Source organism: Colletotrichum godetiae (genome assembly GCF_030913485.1).
Source record: "Colletotrichum godetiae strain CBS 193.32 chromosome Unknown BDP55scaffold_37, whole genome shotgun sequence".
NCBI classification, from domain to species: domain Eukaryota; kingdom Fungi; phylum Ascomycota; class Sordariomycetes; order Glomerellales; family Glomerellaceae; genus Colletotrichum; species Colletotrichum godetiae.
The window spans coordinates 403,418-426,231 of NW_026851285.1; the positions used below are offsets into that span (position 1 = coordinate 403,418).

Consider the following 22,814-nt stretch of genomic DNA (forward strand, 5'->3'; position numbering starts at 1 on the left):
CCCTCCCGAGTCTTTTCCAGTGCCCCCCTCCCCGCGTGCGAGTGCAACAACGACGTTGGAGAATAGGACCCGAGCACCGAGCAACGTCGCATATCTAGTGTAGCAAGCGCCCTTTCGTCCCCCTTCCCAAAGATCATCAGGAGTTACGCTTAGTTCCCAAAGAGTCGTCCCGTTAGATCTGCTCGTGTAAAACCACCGAAGGGGACCACTTGAAGACAGGGTAAGGATAAAACAACAACCCAAAACATTGGCGACAAGTCACAATGGGCCCTTCCTCGGTTCTGTCAAAGTTACGCACAGAAGCTGAGCGTCTTGAGTTTCCTCTCGACCCCGACCCCTCCAAGCCTCGAGAGGCGCCCCGAGAGGGTCACATTGAACCGAAAGATGACAAGAACAGGAACAGGGGCAAAAGGGGACAGAAAATCATCTCGAGAGGGCGGGGCGGCCATTCGCAATGACATCGTCAAAGAGGATAGCGCGAAAAGAGGATTTGAGCAGTCAGGTAAAGATAATAGAGGGAATTAACAAGAAATTTGAACAATGTGATAGAAGTCTCCTCGCTTGGACCTCTGTTGATTTTCTTTCTGCTTTCTGCAGCGCCGCGAGCGCAGCAAAAGGGGTCGCATTGTCAGTCCTCACCTGCATTCAGACTGCCCTAGGATCGCGATCTCTCTCTCTCTCTGACCTCTCTGATGACGGAGGGTCGCACAGTGGGGTTCCATAGCCGTGGGTTTGAGCAGAAAAGAATTTTGGACGTGACGGGAATCGCTCCGGGTCCAGTCTGAACCCGGATGAAGGAAGGATTGAAGGTTGTTGACCCCTCCCTCCCCATGGGTTGGAAAAGGAAAAAAGAGACGACATAGCTTAAGCGAGAACGAGTCAAGATTCGCGTGGTTGGTGGTTTGATGGGTGCTGGAGCCTGAAGGTGGTATCGGCGATGATGGTTCCCCCGTCCGTTCCTCCCGGGTCGTGGAGTGGACGACGACGACGACGACGACGACGACGACGAGGAACAGACGACGATGCCAGGAGGGGGCCATGGGAGGTCGAGATCCCGTGTCGGGCGTCGCACTGATGTCGCCCATCGGACCCGTCCACGGCCGCCGGATGCGCCTTGAACTAGCGACCTCATCCGCGAAACCGTAAACCCCCCCCCCCGCCGCCGCCCCTCTTCATCTCGTGTCTTTAGCCTCTAATAGGCGTCTGGACCTATACGACCCCGGCGGTATCGAGTGAGATATGCGTACCAAACAGCTCAGTGGGTGATCGACCGCCATGTCGGTTGATCGTGCTTCAGTGACATGTCAGATTTCCCGATATTGTACGGAACCGCATGCCATGGGAACACGCAGCATTCAAAGGACCACAAAGTCCCGTTGCGGAATCCCAGAGAGCTGAGTGGCTCGGCGCAGAGATGCTGGATTGGGAAGCTGGGCCGTGATCAAAATGGAAGAGCTTGCGAAATGTTGGTCAGGGCAGATCTCAGCCCTTCAGTCACATCTCATATTTCTCCTGCATCACACAGGGTGAAAATGTGAGGGAAGAAAGCAAAAAGGCTGTCATAGTCGGAGAGAACCCCACCTCTGTGCCGCTGCCCACACAAAGCACACACACACTCCCAGTCTCCCACAGACTCTTGACAAGAGAGACGAAAGAGAAAGCTTTCAGAGCCGAGAGAGATCTGGGCCACAGTCCACTTCCATCGCTAGAGTGACCAGGATACTGGGAGCTTGGACTCGGATTTGGCCCTGGCTTCTGTGACGCTGGCGGGGAGGGATCCCATGTCGCATAGCTCCCAGCTTGTCTGGTATGGTTCCCTCGAACTCTCGAGTGCGTCCCCCCCCCCCGGTCCCTTCGAGCACCCGGCGATCCAGCTTGGTCTCGGTTGGGAAAAGTGCGTAGATCACACTCCCAGATGCCTGCCGGTGGAGTCGGGCGATGTGTGCGCGAAAAGGCGGCTTTGCATATCGCATCGTGATGCTTGGGATTGAAACATTCCCATCCAAGCCCAGTTTGCGCAACTGGGCGAGGCTGGCCCACCCCAATGCGTCCATGTCGTCGGCTGACCTGCGGCTTTGATACAAGGTTATCCCTTCGACGTCGGACAATCGACAGCGGCTAGTACTTCGGACGAGGCTTCCGGCTCCTATCAGCCTTTTCCGCCAAAACTACAGCGCACCACTCGTGGGCTGTCCACACAGAAAAGTGAAGTATCTCACATATCGACTGCTTTGTTAGTGGGTGTTCAGACACTAGATACTCGACTCCTGCTTGTACTCGTCAGGGATGCCATCACTTCCCAACTCTCACGCCCTCTCAAGTGTAAGTCCCCTCAACAAAACCACACATCATATCACATCTCAATCGGCGGTCTCACGGAGTCGCGAGAGGTGAAAGCGAGTTGAATCTGCTGTTTCCCTTGCTACACACGTTTCCGATGCTCGCGACTGGTTCTGATTCTGGTTCTGTACCGTCCCCACGAATCACCATATCTGTGGGCGATTTCCGTGATGAATAGGCTTTCAGAGCAGCGACCATTGACAGTCTCCAGACCCAGAGATTTTGCGCAGCCACATTCCAGCGGTCTAGCGTCATGTCGCTCATCGCGCGAGTCGATCAGATCTCGGTGATGTGCAGAGAAATTTACCGTCGCCCAATTCCCATTGGCCGCAACTCAGCATCCGGCCACTTTGAAGCCTCAGCTCATAGATCGGCAGTGCCGCGATCTGGCGAGGCGGGCTTGGTAAGGGTGTGGGCTGCCACAGTCTTGGGACTCGTAGGCAGCTGACTGTTTGTGGCCAAAAAAGAAGCGCCACGAGAATGGCTTCTCTGTCAGAATCAGAGTCAGAGAACAAGCCGACCGGCTGCCCATGTTCACCCGCGCAAAACTTCTTACGGCAAGGTGCTTGAATCGAGACTCCCGTGATCCGCCCCAGCCCCTCCCTGCCCACTGGAACTGCTACCATCGATCTGCGGAGAGATCAGAAGAAGAAAGGTTGCCATCGTCTGCGAATGACCGAGCGGCGGAGTCGAGCCTTTAGAAGCCCCTTGCAGCCATGGGCCCAGGAATGTTCGAGTTTCGGTGCGTGCAGATGTACCGATTTCAGGTCTCTCCGTCGTCCTCCCCAAGAGTCAAAACCGTCTCAAGCCCCTGGACCCTGATCAGGGCCTGCTGGCATGCTGGTAAAGCTGGTAAAAGAGGCCCACAGTGCCTCATTTGCCTCATTCAGTCATTGCGTCTTCTTTCGCTAACAAGGCCGCCCAGCTGTCATCCGCGTGATGTTCATCAGGGGACTTTACTGACAGTTGTGATTACAGCGCGGCGCCTTCGGAGCATACCGGTGCCTCAACGGCCGAGAACACGCCACCCTGGAAAGGAATACCTACCGGTATTGCCATGTTTCAAAGAGCTCGAAATAGACCGGAACCACAAGATGGACGCTTAACGACGAGCGACTTTGGTCATTGTGATGAAGTTGTTTGAGCGTCTCGATCCGCCTGACCGTCCATCTCGTTCAATATCAGCCCCGTAGAGAGAAGTCCTTTGTGGACTCTGGAGATGGTTTGAGCCTGTTAGATGGCGGTGCAAAGTGGATGCGGCGTCTTGGAGAGCTGATGCTAGCATCTGATAAGTGACATGAGCCCAGGTTTGAGTTCAACTTGCGAAAGTAAGGAGTTCCTCGTTGCTGAGGAACCTTGGAGTTTACGCTCCAAGGTATTGGTCCGGTTCAGCCATGACGCGCCTCTTTGTCCGGTCCCTCACGAAAGCTGGACAGGGAGAAGAACCACATTGCCTGCAAAAGCCGAAGTGGCCTTGTCCTGGTTAGCGGGTCGAGCACCCTGCTTCCCCGGTGCCTAGCAAGCCCATTCTGTCATCCATGCGGCATGACTGCGCTTCCCCCGACCGAGTTAGGTAGGAAATTTGGGAAATAGTCTCAAAAAGTTGAGATGTGATGGTAAAAGGCTGAAAATTTGCCCTCATCCACACCGTCCCTAATCAGCGGATGAAGGGGAAACAGCGCGATTGCCGATGGAGAGAACGGAGGGGCGGTCGAGCCCCATCGGAAGACCAGACGGTATCTAATTTTTCTCTCTTCTGCCCGTGAAATCCGAAAGCCGCGCGGTAAGGCGAGCAAGGCAAGTTGGCCATCAGTCAAAGACCTCCGCGATGCGCAGGGTGCTTGAGGACCTTGAGTTCCGTTAGTATCTGTATTGGAGGTATCCGTACGGAGTATCATGGCGCAATACCCGCCGTCCGTGTCCAATATCCGTAGAGGACCAGACTTATCGCTACGCATTGACTGTTTCCCGTAAGAATCAACCTGGATCAACCTTATTGTACGGATTCGTCTGAACAACGGTCCCCATTAAGGGATACAACGTCTGCTGGTGTTAAGTCAGATGGCTGTAACTGTAAGGCTGAGATGAGGGCGTGCAATTTGGCCGATTTCAACTTCCCTTTTTTGTTTTCCCGGGCCGGCCCAAATCAGCAGACAGCCTGGCGCGTGCAAATCCCCATGGGAATTGTTCATTGCTCAGGAGCCCCAGAATTACCCGCCAGGAAAAGCAGGGAAACGCCGCGCTCCCCGAGAGAGCCCCGCGAAAACCCGCTGGAATACCAATGGACGAGCCCAGGCCCAGTGGGGAAGACTTCCTGAAGTGATGAATTACACTGGAGAAATTTGTCCATTATGGTCATGGTCGCGAGAGTACGAGGCGAGATCTATCCGTACAGAGGTACGGCGCTTATTCCAATGAATTCTCGGCCGTAGCATATCATGTAACCGTAACGTTTGAAGCATCGCACAGCTTGGCGACCCTGTTCTTTTTCTGCAGTAGCGACCGCTTCACGGGCAATACAAAGCGTATCAGTTGAGGTCTCTCTCTTCAAGAGATACCGGACTGAACGGAGATGATGATACCCCATTGTGGACGCCGGAGGCCCCTGAAAACCGGGTGAACGTTCTCGTTTAGCTTCACCATTGCATAATGTCTGCCTCGCGACAGGAAATTGATGCAGCAGAGCTTGGTGCCGAACTCTTCCTACGATGTGCCGTTTGGAAGCCGTCTGTTGGAGTAAGCCGCCACAGAGAGCGGGACGGGTCGTTAGGGCGATAGACAGTGGTGAGCTGTACCATTTTGAGTTTGACAGCAGCCAAGTCGAATGCTAATGTGAGATCCGGCGAAGTTTAAGCCTATTTTGCCCAACTTTTGACTTCAGTCATCCGTTGGATTTCCCAACCTTAGTATCCGCGGCACGTAATCGTAATTGGGACTTGGTATCCGTAGTTGGTCGCACCCTAGCACCTGTCACCAGCCACACTTGTGCGCTTGATGCGCTGTGCTACACCAATACCAAATTTGGCAGCGGCCAATCAGCGAGCTAGGAGTGCTAGGGTATGAGAAAGACGAGGGGGAGGAGGAGGTCGTTTGACAGGTCGTGGGGGCGGCAAAGAGTTACCTGCTGTCATCAGCTTCGTAATGAGAGAGGCCGGGATATTTCGCCCGTAATTGTCCAGTACTCCAATGAGGCCCTGGCAATGTCAGTCACTTATGAACTAGTAATGACGATGTTTTGAAACGAGACCCTTTCCAGGGGGAAATGAGCCTTCTGAACGTGGCCAGGGCAACAGTCTTGCACCTGTGACCTGCATCAGGTCGAGAAAAAGCGGCGTTCGAGGCAAATCTTTTCTCATCAACATATCGCCTCCGCCGGCCGTCTAACCCAAACAATGGCGGCATGGTGTTTCGCCGCTAGAAGAGCCTGTCGGTCCTTCTAGGTGCCGGTTCGCCCATAGGCGGGCGATTGGGCATACTCGTTCTTGACGCCTTGAATGTTCTGCTGATGGCTGCCCGAACGGGGCGAGGTTTCGATAGTATTCAATTCCGGCGCAATACCAACGATGGAACCAGGTTGGGAATCGGGAGGTGCTGGAGGTTGTCTTCTTCCTGTGCCGATTCCAAACCTGGGATATAGTCCGCTGCCCGTATGAGTTGCCGCTCCCGTGGCTAGTGTTACATACAATCCCGTCCGCCTGGGCAGTTGATTGGAGCAATGGGCGAAAAGTTAGAGCGCCTTTGGCATCCTCCAAGTGTCAATGACGAGAAACCTGGTAGTCTCGATGAGCGTTCCAAATTCTGAGAAACTCGTCATCCGCTTGGGATCGGGACTGGCTCAAAAAGGCACATCTGATCTGTCATTTTCTTCAACCTCTATTCTTCGACTCGTTTCCGCCGCTAACCCCTTGCTTACTATCACATTGCCATTCTCCCTTCCGGAAACTGTTCCTGATGCCGGCCAGCATGTCGGGCACACAGAGGATGGTTCAAGCCGGGGGATCGCCCTTCAACCACAGTTCTGGGACCTGTGCACGGATCGCGGGAGCCCACGCCTGCAGCCTCGCTAACCCAGTTCCGGTTGGCGTACTGCCTGGGTCACCTCAGCTTGTCGCGATGCTGGTTGCTGGCTGCTGAACTTGCTGCCCTACCCTGCTGTGGTACCGTGCCCGGTGCCTCCGTACCCGACGGTATGGACTGTGATGCATTCTGCAACTTGCTTGGGGTTACGAACCCATCTGTTGGGTTCAAGCCCTGAGCCCGAATTGAGTAACGGCATCCAGGACGTCAGCTTCATATGACAGGCGTGTTCGGGAGGTCCCTATTAGATGAAGTAGATGGATCCCTTGACGAAACTGCATTACCAGGGGCTAGGCGCCAGGTGAATCGTGAGCGTTGCTATCAGCTGGATGCCTAACTTTGTTATACAATCGATATTGACGCCTAAGACTCGGCAACGACGACAACCAGGCACGGTTCATAGTCCACCCGATGTTGTGCAATTGACCAGTTCTAGAGGTGCGTAGTACCTCTTGAGCTCATCTTTCCATAGTGTCTTCCTTCGCCATGCAAAGTTGTTCAGTAATCCGCTACAACCCTGGCGCTCGGCGGGGTCTGGACTCTTTAGAGACGGTGATGTTTCTGTGGTTAGCTAGCTTGAACCCACCGCCGTAGCAACATCCTACAAATAAGTCAGTTGTCAACTGTTGCATTCACTGCCTGATAATTGCCTGTCGAGCCTTGCGTGAAATACCTCGTTAGCTGCGCAACTATGCGTACCGCTTTTCGTCATAGGCCAAGAAGACGACAGGAGGGCAGCGCCAACGACAGGGTAGCTGATCATTTGAAATAGTGCGCGCCAATGAGTGGCGCGAAATCGGTGCATCCCAGCCACAAATCGGCTATGGCGACGTTGTCACCTACTTGGACTATTGGCGTTTGCCAGTTGTCGATTATGTCAAGCAACAATTAAGCCACCCGATTCTGATCTTCGTGCTGAGCGGGAGGTCCACAAGTGATTAATTTCTCGGTAAGACGTAATTGGCAGCCAACTGAGTGGACCAAATCATGGGTCACTTTTGCGCTGCCGTAATGCGGACGTGCAGATAGCCGATTACACGCTGCAGTACGTCCGTAGTGTCCAGGAGAATGAAGGTCGCAGGTGAAGTCCCAAGTCGTATTGCATCAACAGCAGTGTGTGTGTGCCAAGCCCGCGGAAGTCTCTCCAGACTCGATTGGTCATGGCAAATGTGATATGTGACGAACTGCATGCGAGCCATGACACGCGGGTGCTACAATGTCTGGATAGGAGAACCAGCATAGTCTCGCGGAAGGGTTCGTCTGTGGACAGATTAATGGACCAGCTCAATAGCTTTGTCCATGTTTGAGAATGACCCGATGAGGAAATACCGAGAGCGTACCGACTGCGATTCTGACTGGCAGAAACGTGATCCTTCAAGGGGTTGCACATTCAGACGCTTCCCGCATTGAAGAAGTTCTTTTCGACGTTGATCCACTTGGTTCAGTGGTCAAGTGGCTGATGAGCCTCCAAGAAACCGCGGCAAAGGGAAACTGGACTCTGGAGTCTTGAGTCTAACTGGACTCGAGTTGTCAGGAAAGAGGATATGGCAAAGTGAGCCTGTTCCTGAATGCCATGGTTTCGTCGTGCTTGCTTTTGCCGCGGTGCCGTCAACGGGTGTGGATTGTGCCCAAGCCTTTCGCGGTGGTTACGGAGTACCAGCGTCACAACTGCGTCGGAAACCACTCTCAATGTCTCTGCATGGCTTGCATAAGGCCAGGTCCAGTGCCGAAGCTGTGACTCTTGTGCAACCCCCGCAGTAGATTGCTATTGTGCAGGGAATCGAAAAATGGTCAACGAAAAAAAGGTCTAGAGCTTACACAGCTCCACACCTGTCGGATCTCGAAAAGTCGAGTCAACAGAGTCGCGCGGTTGCTACGCCTAGCGTCCTGTCGACAACATAACCTCAAACCGTCTGTTCCACAACCTGTTGCTGTCTCCATCGGCAAAGAGTTCTCTCAGTTTATCTATCGCAGTGGTAGCTCGGCTTGTTGTCACCTGTCCTCGAGAGTGATGGAGGCGGTTGCAGTGGGTTGGCCGACTACTCCCCGATGGGTCTCGACCAGGTTTGTAGAATCCCTTGCGTGCACTCGTTCCTTCAAACGTAATGACTGTGAACGACACGTACTCCGTGCGCATACTCGTAGAAGAATCGATGCCAATTGAGACCGTGCTGGCACCCAGATACTGCTGAGTTGGGGGAGATTTGGCAAAATCTGCCTCGGAGTGTCGCCGAGACCAGGAAAAATAGAGAGAAATTTTGTTTTCGCCTCCAGTTGCCTAGGTAGAAAGCTTAACGACGGATATGTCAGATTCCAGTATTATCGTGATGCAGCTGCGAGCTGGGCCGTGTCGCGTAATTTCCAGACTGCGGGCCGGGAGAGTTGAGCAACTCCTTTCGCTACGACGTCAGGATACTCGAGTCTTGGGCTGGCTAGCAAACACATGGGGCTCTGTGGTAGAGCCAATCTGAGATCCATGATCGCAGCGTGACCCCGACAGATCGCAGGGCCAGGTGGAGAGTAGGGGGCCACCGGGGACCACCGGAGGCAGCACATCCCTGAAGTTCCGATTATGATGCTGAGTTGCGAAAGACAAGGCACAGCACAACAGCCTCTGCCTTCTTTCCCCCCTGCCATTGTAGCTCGGAGGTTTTGGTGATGCAAAAGGATCATCTTTTAAGGTGCCATCATTCGACTAGACCGCCGTTCCCACCTATCGTGGAGACTGTGTAGCGTGAGGGTTCTTGCATCGTCAGTCCAGCCGTGAGCGGCCAACGCCCGTAAACGCAACTATTGGTCCATTTGCCGAAAGTGAGAATTCGAGTCTCAGATCCTCACGAGCGCTGATGAAGACGTACCCAGCCAAGCAGCCCAACAGTCACAAAGTTGATGATGAGCTCGTCTTATTTTCTTCACGTTGTCGTTAACCGTGGAACGTCAGAGATTCCTGCTCCACATGAGGAACAAGAGCAAGTGCGTGGAATGATTGACATGCCAGTCTGGCCATCAAATCGCACGCAATGAAAGACGTTTTCTTCCCGAACCTGACCCGGTGCTTTACGGACGACGGGAAGCGTGCTGGTAGTACGGCTTTACGGCGGTGCCAAGCCGGTATAGCATACTGGGGTTGGCGGGTGAAGAGAGCACAGAGACGTTCAAAACGGACGGAGAAAAAGGCATTGTTGCGAGCTGTCAAAGCTCGGGGACGCCAAGGGTGTTGATTGTGTCCGTAGGTATGGCGGATAAGAGCCTGTAAGGTAAGGTGTTAGGGTGGGTACAAGCCGCACAGCCTGATGCTGAGATGGGACATTTAAAATGAGGCGGGAGGTGGGAGGCTCAATACGAGGCCCTCAGCGGCCGTGATCAATAGTATGCGTAGCCCGAATCGAGCTGGCTGACTCCCGTGGTTCGCATGAGCCCAATATGTGCGAATAGGTGGCCTGCAAAGAGCTCTTTGGCGTTGCTCTGTTGAGTTAGGATTGGATCGAGGAGCGTAGGTTCTCGAGACGACAGGGCTGAGGTAATGCCGAACAAAGAAGCCCATGGCGACGATCAAGTCGGTGCCTCTGAATGGCATTGCCAATAACAGCAGACAGGCAAACAACGGCCCTGTAAAACGAACGATTTTCATTTGGCGGAGCTGGGCAGAACAGGGATGCCATGTTTGCTTACGCTGTCTACCGCAGTGTGTACGGAGTAGAGAGAGCGTACTTTTGGTGTGCCTGGCCTGATTCAGACACGCAGGTTCCGATAGTGAGGTTTCTTTAGGAAAGCCGTGGAGGGGAGGACGAAAAAAAAAAAGTGCTGACAGATTGGTGCATGAACGGAGGATTTCGAACGTGGCCAACAAGCAAACGGAGGACAGCGGACCAGGGATCAGGTAGGTATCTGTGAAGTCGAGAGGATGCGTGTGTGCAAGTTCATGGTGACGGTGACATGTCTGGCGCAGAAACCGGTGGTCCAGATTGCACAGATTCTCGGCCGTGGCTTCGACGCCAGAGTCGCAATCTTCAGGCGGCAGGCGAAGACTGTAGAGGTCCCTGTGTGTCTCTCTCTTTGTCTGACTGCTACTAGGCGTGAGGATAGAGGGAGGGAGGGACTGATGGAAGAAGCCGTCGATGATATCCCGTGAACAGTGAGCACCTGGGTTCCTGAGGTAAGAGGCAAGGAGGGATGTTGATGTGATCCAAAATGGCCACCTTAAGCACCAGAGCCCAGAGGTAGGGGACCTGACGGGAAGCTTGGGGCAAGCCGCAAGAGAGACTGGACGTTGGAGGGGGGTGGGCTTGGACGAACTGAGGTGGAAGGCAAGGAGGGTGTGAGGTTGCCGAATGTATCCGCACCGCACTTGCTGCCGCGTGAGCTACCTCACTAGTGTACCTTATACGTACCTAAGCTATGATTGACCCAAGGCAGCTGCGAATAACCATCTCTTGCCTCGACCTCCTCGAGACGGTCAAGTACGGACGGTGTTCCGTACCTACCTTACCTTGGATACCTAGGTACCTGGACCTAGGTACGTGCTCCGTACATTGGATGGGATGGAGACTCGGGAGTACGTATCTGCCAAGCCTTAGGTAAGGCTTCGGGAAGTACGTATCCTCGAAAATCTTCCTATTCCCCACTCCTACGGCTGCAGTCAACCTAGGTATTGCAGGGCATGTCGCAGGCCGCAGCCCGCAGCGCAGCGTAGCGCAGGGTGTGGTATCCAACTTCAATTCAACTCTTTTACCTCACTTTCAATTCACCACCCCGTGTGAACCAGCACATCTATTTCACGCCCCCCTCTTTCTGTCCAGAACCCATCATCCTCCATCCCATGGTACGGACACCAATGGCATACCCCTGCTCTCCTCCTTCTCCCTGCCGTTTAGTCCCGCCCGCCTGCACGAAAAATTAAGAATCCAGTGGCTAGGACATCCCTGCTTCATAGTACGGCCCTTTCTCGAGAGTCTCTAGTCTCACTTCGTCTTGAATGTCTTGAATGTCTCTCATGGCAGCCGCAAGCCTCCGTTTCTCACTCTCACTCCTGTATCCGTATCTCAGCTTGGCCACTCTGCTTCATCTTCTCTATGTACGTATTCGAACCGGCCCGGTGGTTTGGGCTACTATCAACACTCAATCTTTGATCTTGACCTTCGTATCTGCGCCTGAAGTCCCTTCTCTCAAAGACTCACTCGGAACACCCTCGTCGTCATCGTCTTCAAGATCGACCTCAGCTCAATATCACCCTACCACTTCGATACCTTGTTTACGCACGAAGACTTACAGCTTTCCACTCGCCTCACTCTGCAAACTGTCAAACCTTGACGTTTCTTGAAGAGTGGCCCTGGCATGGTACCGATGACCAGCTCCCACGTTGGTTACCTCCATCTTCTAACCATTGTGATCACTTTCATGAGATCTGGTGCGCACGGAATAGTCCGTACGGATACCTGATTCCATCAATATCTCTGTCTCTTCTCACATTGTCTCGACGCTTTTCGAAAAGTTCCTCCACCACCATCCCCTGCTTCGCCTTGCCGTCCGGCTGCAATATCGACCTCCCGGCGATCCTAGCCTGCAAAGAAAAGAAAAAATGGCGCCCATTTGGGCAGATCTGACCTACACCCAAGCCGCATGTCGCCATGCTGCGCATCGACTTCAAGAATAAGCAACAACAAATCGAGGCCACAGCGACCTGCCCGAGGACAAGGGACAGTCTTTATTTGAGATTCCCACATTATGCTTGTTTCACTCTCTCACCATTCGCCTGCCTATCCTTAACCGCAGACCGTGATGAGATGAGCTATCCTGCTAACCAATCCAACTGACGACCTGTGAGTTGCCCCCTATGAAGAACTCGTCTTTACCAGAATGTCTTATTTCTTTCTATTCGAGTAACCGAGGCTTCTCCTCTCGATTTCCACGCAGTCACGCGGCGTCTCTATACCTTCTCCTTGTCTAGTCTGTTCCGAGGTTCATTCTGTTGCTTGATCGACCAGCCGTTAGCCATGCCTTTTTGCCTCTGGGAGAACCCCAATGCTGCTCGTCACGGACGCCTCCGCCATCTATGAGGGGAGACTAGTAGACACACACACACAGAGAGAGAGAGAGAGAGAGAGAGAGAGAGAGACATGAGTGCATCCTATACCGACCTCTGAGCTCAGTCAGTTGCAGGGTATGGGTATGACGCCTCTTCCCATTCCCATTCCCACACCCCCCAGAGGTCGGCTTTCCACGCGCCCCTCCCCCTCCCCCCCTCCCCTCCTGTACCTACTTGGCCACCCTGTACAGCAAGAGCAAGGTCTCGTCTCCGTCCGCGTCGACCGGGTCGTGGCCCGCTCAGTCGCTACCCCGGCTTTTATGGAAGTCCTCCGTCTTGCTCCTCGTGGTGGGGGTCCATGATTTCCACAAACTCTCCATGTTCGTTCTGGTCCTGGCCTTCAACCCTTCTTTTTTCCTCTCACCAACCCACTGTCTGAGTCCTTGCTGGTTTCGCTTTGGATGCATGTATATTTAGTGCTGAGATCTTCGGGAACCAGGTCCAGTCGATTGGCTTCAAGGATCGCACCCCGGCCGCACATCCGCTATCCCCTCCCGCACTTTATACCACGAGTACATTCTTGACTCTGTCCCGAAACTACATCTACCCGCCTCCATCCTCCTTTCTTTCTCAACTTCAACCCACGAGAGATCATAAACATTCAACTTCCTCAAGCAGTCAACGCTTTACCTTTGCCTTTTCTTTTTGGCATCAACCACTGATCCATCTCTTTCACCGTACTTTGTCTACATACTCCAGACACAGGCAAGAGTTAGTCAACTTGGACCTCGTCCTACCTACATCCAACTACACTTGACGCCGCCCATCCGTCATCTCTTCGTTTTGGCTTCGCATAAATGGCTCTCACGGAACAGACAGCCCCGCCCCAGGCTTGGGGTCGCTGGCAGCAACAGCCCGCCGGCCACGACTACGCAATGATGGATAACACAGCCTTTGTGCAGTACGACTCGAGAGCGGCTACCTCTGCTCCCATGAACGGTGCTATCATGGCTCCTCAGTACATGGTTGGATCACACTACGGCGTTGCATCTATGCCCGCAATGGGTCACCATTGCCCGACTCAGAACCACTTCGCGTATGCCCAATATGAATCACCTCCGAACAACATGAACATGCCCTTCAGAGTACCAGCTCAACAAGAACGACCGATCATGCCCGTGGCAGCTCCGGAGCATGAAGTCCCGCGCGCCAGCTCCTATCCTCAGGAGTCACCTCTGGGACAAACCGACCGACACCGCAGCCCATCAACCCGAAGCGAGACAAAGATGAGCAACCCAAAGACACCCCATCCCCTCAACACCAAGGAAATCAAGTTCAACAAGCCCACGAGCGCGGATGCGGTGAACTTCACAACTGCCATCGACACTCTCATGAAGGCGATTCAGAAGAGGCACGACACGGATGATATCGTCAAGGGCGTCCCAGAAACCGAAAAGGTTGTCAAGCCGGAGCCCAGATCTCCCAAGGTAAGTCCCGATTCTGCGTCCGCTACCAATCGAGACTGAGCTGATATCTTTCAGCCTGAGCCGACCCCGGCTGTTTCGGCTCCTACGCCCTCTACAACAACGGACTCGTCGGATGCTCCCAAGACCAAGCGATATGTTTGTGACATTGATGGTTGCGGCAAGAGCTTCTACCAAAGCACCCACTTGGACACTCACAAGCGCGCTCACACTGGTGAAAAGCCATACGTAAGTACATGTAGCCTATCGAGTGTGATTAGAGCGACGCTGATGACTCGTAGCATTGCCAATGGCCGCACTGTGACCGAACTTTCTCCCAGCCTGGTAACCTCAAGGTTAGTTGATCCGGTTTCGAGCAAACATAGCAAGGCTTTGCTAACCGTCCTACAGACTCATATGCGCCGCCACACTGGCGAAAAGCCTTTCCGCTGTGAACAATGCAGCAAAGTCTTTGCTCAGCGTGGCAACCTCCAGACACACATGGCCACGCACACCAATGCAAAGCCATTCGTCTGCAAGCTCGATTCATGCAACAAGATGTTCACCCAAAGAGGCAATCTCAAGGTGTGTAGAGCCAAAGTGGCATATTCCATGGTGATCCAGCTAATTTGGCATTCAGAACCACCAAAACAAGTACCATGAGAAGACCCTCATGGAAATGACCGACTGGATCGTCTCCATTTCCGATATCGACGGCTTGTCCGATGACCAACGAGAGATGTACTGGTACTTCGCCAACCTCTACAAGAACAGCAACAAGGGTATCAAGGGCCGTGGCAAGGATCGCAGGGTCAGCAACCGTGTCTCAAAGTCCAGGACTGCTCCCTCATCCTATCCCGTCAAGCGCGTTCCCAATCCCGCTAGCCTCGCAGCATACAGCTCGAAGAGATTGCCTCCCCCGGAGCAGTACATGCAACATCACCAGCACGGCTACGAGGTTTACGACACGGACATGGACCAGTCCTCGAGCGCAAGCAGCCCTAGATACGACGGCATCCCTGCTACCTACCGAGACCGCATGTACCACCAGTCCAGTCATGCCATCTACTAAGGGACGAATCGCAACACAATTTTCCCTCACACGAACACACGAATACGAACTACATCGAGTATATACCACAAGAGCGGAACGGAGTAAAGAAAAGCAATACATGGACGTGCTCAACAAGACATGAGACGAAGCAGTCCAACGGAAAACAAAATCGCACGTCAAACCAATGCGTAATTTCTTTCGCGGTAATTATTGGGTCGAGGCGGCTGTCTGAACATTTTTCTTACTTTCATGTCATGTCTTTGCAGTTGTCGTCCACTTAGCTTCCAGTCAAGTGGTACAGATCGACTTAAATTTTCCCTTGGATCATCTACATCTCGGTCAAGGCTGTATTTCTTACGATGGAGAGTGTACGAGAGTCTCGGTTGCTTGAGCTGTTGAGCGGTTTCTTTTCTTCATTCTTATCCCCGTCTGGACTGGAAACTCTGGAGAAGGGAGAAGTATATTGTTTACACACAGGCGGTGACTTTTCATCAGGCATTTTGGCCTGTCAGTGGATATACAAAGAGGGGGGTAACGGCACACGGAAAGGGGACGTTGATGATGCATCATGGGAGTTTTTAGACCACCCAACGGGATTGGGGCGTGTGCATTCGGATCAAGGCGGAGCGTGGGAGGAAAAAAAGAGAGGGAAAAACTTGGCCTCCCATCAGAGTTACTAGACTCTTCAGATACCCCTGGGATTTGCATTGGGGATATGATGGGCAAAAAGCGTGGCAACACGACGGAGTTGGGAACAAGCGTCCAACACACATTTTTTGTGTCAACTTTTTTTATTTTCATTTTTTGAAATATGGTTTTTGGGTTGACATTGGACTGGGCCGATAGGAAGGATCCCGAGTATCATGCACCCCTTGCTTGTGGTGGATGCCTTGAACGCACGTATGAGAAGTTAGGATTATTGATACCAATTTTTATTTTCCACTACTATGACTGCCTACTTTCTTTCATGCGTGGTGGACAGAAAAGTGAACAAATTCGGTCTAGTGTAGATGCTGCGTCTAATAGCTGCTGGGCTTCCATGCAGGTGTGCAGCATGTGTGTCTCGCCCAAGCGTAATGTTGGTCCGGTAGCTGGAGGCGAGAGAGAAGCCTGCTGGAAAGCTCCATAGGCCAGGCCCATGGCACAAATTAAAAATCCAATCTTTGGGGAGCGGTGCTTTTGATCCTTGAGTGGCTTTGTTGATAATTACCGAGTGAGTACTTGCAGTACGCTCTCCCCACCAGAGACGTCTTTGATCTTATTCAGCTGTTCTGATGAGGCTCAGACTTTGGTAGTGTAGACGGATGGCACAGCTGACAGACACGGATGTCAATAATTCCGATGGCAGTAAATGGCCAGAAAAGGCGGTCTGCAATACCTACACACACCTATACGCCGGGTCAAACAGCCGGGTTGGTAGCTACATGTATCTATGATGGCATACCTACCAAGAAAAGCTCCTAGCAGCGTGGAGCTGGGTGCCCGCGTGGCTGAAGCAGAAAGGAAAAACAGGCCCCCTTCCCCCTTGTCACTTGGGGTTGGTTCTGGCACCCGGGTTTGGTGTGTCGGCGGGAGCGCGGCTGCTGGTTGCCCTGATGCACTATGCCATCCATCTCAATTTTTTTTTTTCGTCGAGAAAGAAGCGATGTGCGTGGTGTGTGTAAGGGGAGGGGGGAGTGGGGGATGGAAAGCTGGGCGTGGATATGTGTGTGTTGGGTGCGAGGCGTGAGATGAAGGGGTGGAGTGGCAGAATGAGTTGATTCTGTGCCTATATGCAATGGAACGCTTGAAGGGCCTGTATGTGCGTAAGAAAAGTTCGAAGACAGAAAGGCAAGGGGACTGAAGAGAGAGTGCGCGTATGTGTGTGAGTGTGAGAGAAACCCCCCACATACATGGTAAATTTACTATTTGGGAAGGACCTCGATTCGGGGAATTTGGGGCAAGGTCTATCGATCAGTTTTTCCATGTGTGATCATCTTGGAAACATCTGCCTTGCCGTGCCTTGCCTGCCTAGACATTCGGAGTGGAAAGAATGAGAAGCGTTGCATTGTAAGGTATCCGTCAGGAAATTAAAACAGGCACCGGTTTAAGTTCCAGACTCCCGTCCCGCGCCCACCCGCCCCCCTCCTCGTCCATGGTTCCCTCACGGTGACCTCCCAACGCACGGAACGTAACTCCCCAACTGCCGCGGGCGCCTCGCACTTTGGACACGGGTGACGGATGCAACTGAACCATACGGATACAGGGGGGGACAAGTAGAATCAGAATGAGAAAGAATACGACCCCCCCCCGTCCCGTCCCCCTCCCCTGGTGCACATTTCACGTGGTGCTCTAGAATCATTCTCCGAAATCCCCACCCGACCAAGCATCATCAATGACATGAGGGACTGACCTTGGCGGACCCCCAATATCACGCAGGTGTTTCACCGAGAGCGATTGATGGTTGATTCGAATATCCAATCTTCTGAGGAGGGTGCCTAGATTAGACCCCCCCCGGACGGGACGGAGGTGCCGCAATGTCTCTCGTCCCTGGGGGGAGGGTAGATGGTAGAAATCCCTAATCGCGTGTATGCAGGCATTAAGTAGGAAGGCTCAAGAAGAGGGAGAACTTTGGCAGATACGACGAAAGGATGAATGGATGGGTGGTGATGCGACCGGGCCGTCCCTATTGGCCGTGGTCTCGGTGAAGGAGGGCGAGGCCCGGTGGGGTAAGGATTCGCTGCAGGGAATTGGGGAGGGGATTTAGGGATTAGGGATTCTATGCCCAATATGCCAAGGTACCCTACCAATCCACGTGCCACATTTCACCTGAAGGTAAGCGGTAGTTCCATTTTTCGGTGACGACCGAAGGTGTATGATGCACTTTTGTTCACGGGGGACCAGGCAATGTCTCTCTTCGTTTGCATATGTGTGGCAGGGAAAGGTGTTGCGATTTTCGGTTCTGGCGCTGGGCTGCTGCGCATATCTTTTTTTGGCCTCTTTATTCCCATCGCATTGCCATGAGACTTGGGGCAATGACCAAGAGGTTGGAAAAGAAAAGAGTGCTAGGTATTCATGGGATTTGTCAACACCTTTGGGGGTGATCTGTGTAACTGTCTATCAGGGGCGCTCTTTATCTCAGAGTTGATGATGCAGGGCAATTCAAACCGGAGCGTAAGAAATCCGTGATGCACTCTTACTACCGTATTGGTGGTCACGTACCTAATAGCAACAACGAGGGTCTCAGAATGTCACTGAGAAACTAGGAAAAAAAAGTAACGTCCGTTTCTTTGACATGTCGTCGGGCTGGGTTCCTCAGAGCCCAATGCTGAATAATGCAAGAATAAGCAGACAAGGGACGAAAACAAACACATTTTTGCCTAGGTATTCTATCTCCGTCCTAAACGTCACCGTTGCAAGCGGGAGCGCCCGTTTACCCGCCCCAAGCCAAACTATCTTGAGATGTTTCGGTGGGGTAAAAATTGCACTTTTTCGCTGTTCAGATGATTTTGAGTTTGAAGCTAAGAGATGACAACCCTGTCAACGTTCAATGGTCCAAGGGGATCCATGCCGTTTTCAGAGAATTCCGGATCCTTTAGTTACAATAAGTCGACGGTGGCTTCAATCATTCACAGACACTTGTTTCTAGGCTTTGATTGCAGCTCTTACTTGAAGCCTCTGATGCAAGTCACTTTTGTCAGTTACACAAGGTTGTCCAGATTATAAGAAGTGTGAGTTGAGTTTGTTCTCGACTGGGATTGAAGAGACCCACGTACTCATTGACCTTGTTAGACTTATGGCCCACTTGATTTTCTCTTCTCATTTTTATACCGAGTGTCTCATCTCTGGATATAGTAGCTGAGAAACATTTCGAATTGTGGCATTGAATATGTGTGCATGGAGGCCATGGCTAGACTGTGTTCGACGATTAGAAAATCAAGAGATACGAATAAATAAATCTTCGTAACTTGTGTCATCTTTTGGAATCTGGCACACATGTTAAACTCAGGTTCACTAAAAAAAAGAAATTAAAAACACATAATCTCATTGCTGTTTTCGATATTCTTTCATTTTGTCTCAGGACGTCTATGATTTATCAACTTGGCGCATATACTTTCAATATAGTTTGATCATGAATCTATGTACTTGGAACCTGACACGTCGAGATATCTAGATAAGGAAAGCAAACTCGGAAGTCCAAGGTCAAGCCCGACGCTCTGTTCATGTAAGCAATAAGGCTTGATAAGCTCATAGTGAAAACCGACTGATGCTGGGGGCTCTCAAAGCACAACATAAACAAGTAGCCTGTTAGACAGATTGAAGCAAGCCGGTTGAAGTGATATTGCAATAGATACACTTCCAATTGCAAGCCGCAATTGATGTCATGTATCATATATCATCTCAATTGACGAAATTCCTGTTCAAATATGATACATCAACTATGGAAATCTTGAACCTTGTTGCAAGAACAAAAAGCGCTACAATCAATCATCGAGGCATTGATACACGAGAGAGGTTCAGTCAACGCTTCATTTCGTCATTCCTATTGTACTTCAATATGTTGAACTAACTTTTTCAGCGCTCTCAATCCAACAAAGTCGAAGCCCTAACACAATCTACTTGTTATCAGGGTCCCTTTCTCCCTGGACCTCAACGATGTCTCCCGCATCTATATCCGTGGCAGCAGGCGCATCAGGAACCAGCCGGATGAGGAACACCATGCACGGAATCGTAATAGCCATCAGCGCAGCGTTCACGTAGAACGGAATCCTTGGGTCGGCGCTCGTCTTGGAGTTGAGAGCGTACGAGACGGCCTGGCCAGCGGTCTCAAAAGCGCGGAACAGACCGCCCGAGCGGGAGGAGGATCCGACGTCTGTGGAAAAGGTGCCGAGAATCCAGTATAGAGACAACTGAGTCCAGTAGCCGGTCGAGAACATGATTAGGTAGGGGAGGTAAGCTTCGGCCCATCTTCTGGTGTGTCTTTGAGGGACAACGATGTTAGCCTTGAATCAGAGAAAGCGGTAGGGGATTATGGGTAGCATACAGCTCATAGTCGAGGGCCTCATCGATCTTGCCTCCGCCGAACTTGCTGTACTCGATACCGATCCAGATGAAGCACATGGCTTGGGGGATGACCCAGAACGCAAAGGAGATCCATGCTCGCCTGGCTTGTGACCAGCGGGACGTGTCCAGGAGCTTTCCGTAGGCGAGGACCATGACGATGGTGATTGCCGCTACGAGGTGAATAGTCAGCATAGTTCTAGAGAATGACAGTAATTGGAAGAGAAGTCAGGGTAACTCACGAGTGATCAGCGACGATAGTGCGCGGGCCCGAACAGAGAAGTGCAAGGAGAGATAGGTGCCCATGGTTCCGCCAAAGAAGAAGGAGTAGAAGGCAGGAATAGACATGAGCCACGTCTACGAGTTTTGGTTATCAGCCCACCGTTCAAAGTCACCAGGGTAATTTTCTCCGAGCTTCAGAGTGTTCTCACCTTTCTGCGCTGCAAGTGCCTCCACAACGCAATCAGCTCTCTCTTCCAGCTGATGCTGCTGGCCATGGGGATCTTCGCGCCATTGCGGCGTCGTACGCGACTGGTTGGGGACAGCAGGAGGGCCCAGATTGTTCCGGTACATTCTGTCATAGCCCGTGTTAGCACATGTACCCCAGTTCGGAATTTGAAAGGAGTGGTGCTTACCGAAGCCAACAAAGATCAAGTAGGTGGACCATGCAATGCCTCCAGCGTTGGCCTTGGAGTAGTTGGTCGAGAAGTTGATGGCGCCTCCCATGACGCTACCAGAGTTTCTCATGGCAGACCAGATACCTGTTCCAGCTTCATTAACGGCTATCTTGTTAGAGGAATTACCAGGCATTTCTTACCCAAGTAGAAACCTCTGTCGTTCGCTTCCGGATACGACAGCATTGCGGCTGTTTCGGCGACGTAGAGGAAACCAGACGTGAACCCCCCGAGAAGCTGTTTGCTTAATTAGCTCCAGAGCATGATGGATGAAGCAACTTCCCTCTCGCCTAATTTTTCTTGGCATCTGCTGTTAGTGAATGAGTGAGCCTACCACCAAATTACTAACAGCCGAAAACTCTTCACCTCCCCTTGCCGGAGCCCGCATCCGCGATGGCCTCACAGCCGCCGTCGGGCACCGGACTGATGTCGGCCGACCAAGCCGACCCCGAACCAGGCTCCGGGACACCTCCGGAGCCGAACCCCACCTCAAGAGCTAAGCGACGCCGCGACGTCGAGGCACAGCCGACCCGGCCCAGCCTAACGGGAAGCCAGCTTGATGCCACCACCGACGCCCCTACCTCGGCCGAGGGGCCCGCAGCCTCTACCGCATCTGCTCCGAGCGGATCTGCCACAGGGTCCGTCTTGACAGCCCTTGCAGAAGAAGCTAGACAGTACGAGGCACGGAAAGACGTCTTTCTGACCATTGCACGGTCCGTCGACAGCGTTGTCGCCAGCTTTGACGGTTCTAGAAAGCAGATCGCGAAAGAAGCCACTGCCTATGTCATTCAAACCCTCAAGAGACTGATCAATCACGAGACAAGCCCAATAGCGGCCCGGAGTTGGGCGGCTGTCGTCGCACCGATGGCGGGCAACACCACTGCGGCGACCCGGAGCGGCCAGAGCTGCCAGAGCTCTGCCCGCCCGAAGGCCACACTCCCCGCCGAGGATCAGCCGCAGGCGCAGCCGAAGGAGGACCTCCGCATCTTTGCCCGCGTCCCGGAAGAAAGCTTAGCGGCCGCTCGGAAGATCGCACCGTTCGCCGTACGACAGATCGTCTGTAAGGCCGTTGGCCTGGGGCTAGCGGACCTTCCCCACGTCTACCATATCAGCACAGGTTACTCTCTGAAGCCGCGAAACAAGCAAATACAGGAAAGACTACTTGCAAGTAAGGCAAAGCTGGCGGAATGCCTCGGCGCCCACCAGGTCGAGACGCCTATCAAGTGGTACACTTACGTTGTGCCGCGATGCCCAACAAAACTACACAGCATTGGCGGGGACGTCCTGGACCCAGCCACACTCGTTGAAGATGAGGTCTTCGCACAGACAGGACAGAAGCCTGTCCTTGCTCGACCGTCCCGCCTTGGGCCCAACCCAGTCACGAACGAAATATCTTGGCTCATATCATTCACATCAGAGGTCACGCCCTTCAGGCTCTTCAACCAAAGCGGCAGATCTCTGCCCGTCAAGAAACGAAGGACGCTCATCCGACACGACCCCGGCTGCCAGGGCTACCACTCCAACCGGTTCTGCGGACGACGACCGATCTGCAGCAACTGCGGAAGACCTTCCGATTCACACGAAACGGGACCCTGCATGGCCAGGCCCCAATGTGCCAACTGCTGCGGCCCCTTCCAAGCCAGCCACACAGACTGCCCAGCGAGGCCCTCGGCCGTAAACGGCGTCGTCTCCCTTCCCGGTCGAAAGGAGCGGGCTCGGATCCGGAAGGCCGGCCAGAAAGCATCGGACACTCTGTACAAGGCTACTCGATCCGACAGTAGCCAGGAGGCGGCAGGCGTCCCTACCTCCACCAGCCAGAACCAGCAACCCGGCGCCAAGCGCGCGCGCACGAGAACGCCCTCCGCAAGCTCGATCGTTTGCCTCGGTGACGGAAGCACTGACAGCAGCAGCATGGATGAAGACGAGGCGGACGAAGGCGAAGGCGAAGACTCCCCCGACAACACCTCCATCGACCGTCCCGTGCTACCCATGCCAAGCAGGAGCCAACGGGCAGCACAGAAGCCAAACTACAACGTCGCGAATGCCTACACCCACCTCGAACTCGACTCGGAGACGTAAGCCGAGAGCGGCGACCCCACGGATGCTACGCGTTGCGCAGGGCAACGTCGGAAAGATCTCCC

At 53.1% G+C, this 22,814-nt stretch overlaps 3 protein-coding genes across 3 annotated transcripts; 2 read left to right on the forward strand and 1 right to left on the reverse strand.

Moving 5' to 3' along the window:
• Window positions 1–11,142: 11,142 nt before the first annotated feature.
• On the forward strand, window positions 11,143–11,775 carry BDP55DRAFT_248712 (uncharacterized protein). Its single transcript, XM_060566260.1, has one exon. It carries the CDS (start codon window positions 11,402–11,404, stop codon window positions 11,735–11,737), a length of 336 nt encoding a protein of 111 aa, XP_060426614.1. The 5' UTR covers window positions 11,143–11,401; the 3' UTR covers window positions 11,738–11,775.
• Window positions 11,776–13,299: 1,524 nt separating this feature from the next.
• BDP55DRAFT_558128 (uncharacterized protein) lies at window positions 13,300–14,977 on the forward strand (the record flags this gene model as incomplete). Its single annotated transcript, XM_060569763.1, has 5 exons — window positions 13,300–13,929; window positions 13,990–14,154; window positions 14,208–14,261; window positions 14,317–14,490; window positions 14,546–14,977. The coding sequence occupies 5 exons, from the start codon at window positions 13,300–13,302 to the stop codon at window positions 14,975–14,977; spliced, it is 1,455 nt and encodes a 484-aa protein (XP_060426615.1).
• Window positions 14,978–19,554: 4,577 nt separating this feature from the next.
• Window positions 19,555–20,922, reverse strand: BDP55DRAFT_558238 (major facilitator superfamily transporter; the record flags this gene model as incomplete). The annotated part of the gene is made up of 6 exons (XM_060569780.1): window positions 19,555–19,918; window positions 19,983–20,172; window positions 20,242–20,356; window positions 20,431–20,573; window positions 20,635–20,760; window positions 20,817–20,922. Coding segments are annotated over 6 exons (1,044 nt in total), but the record flags the coding sequence as incomplete, so codon positions are not given.
• Window positions 20,923–22,814: the final 1,892 nt, after the last annotated feature.

Excerpts from the sequence above, each read along its gene's own strand:
- BDP55DRAFT_248712 (XM_060566260.1), top strand. The coding sequence starts at position 11,402 with ATGTCTCTCATGGCAGCCGCAAGCCTCCGTTTCTCACTCTCACTCCTG.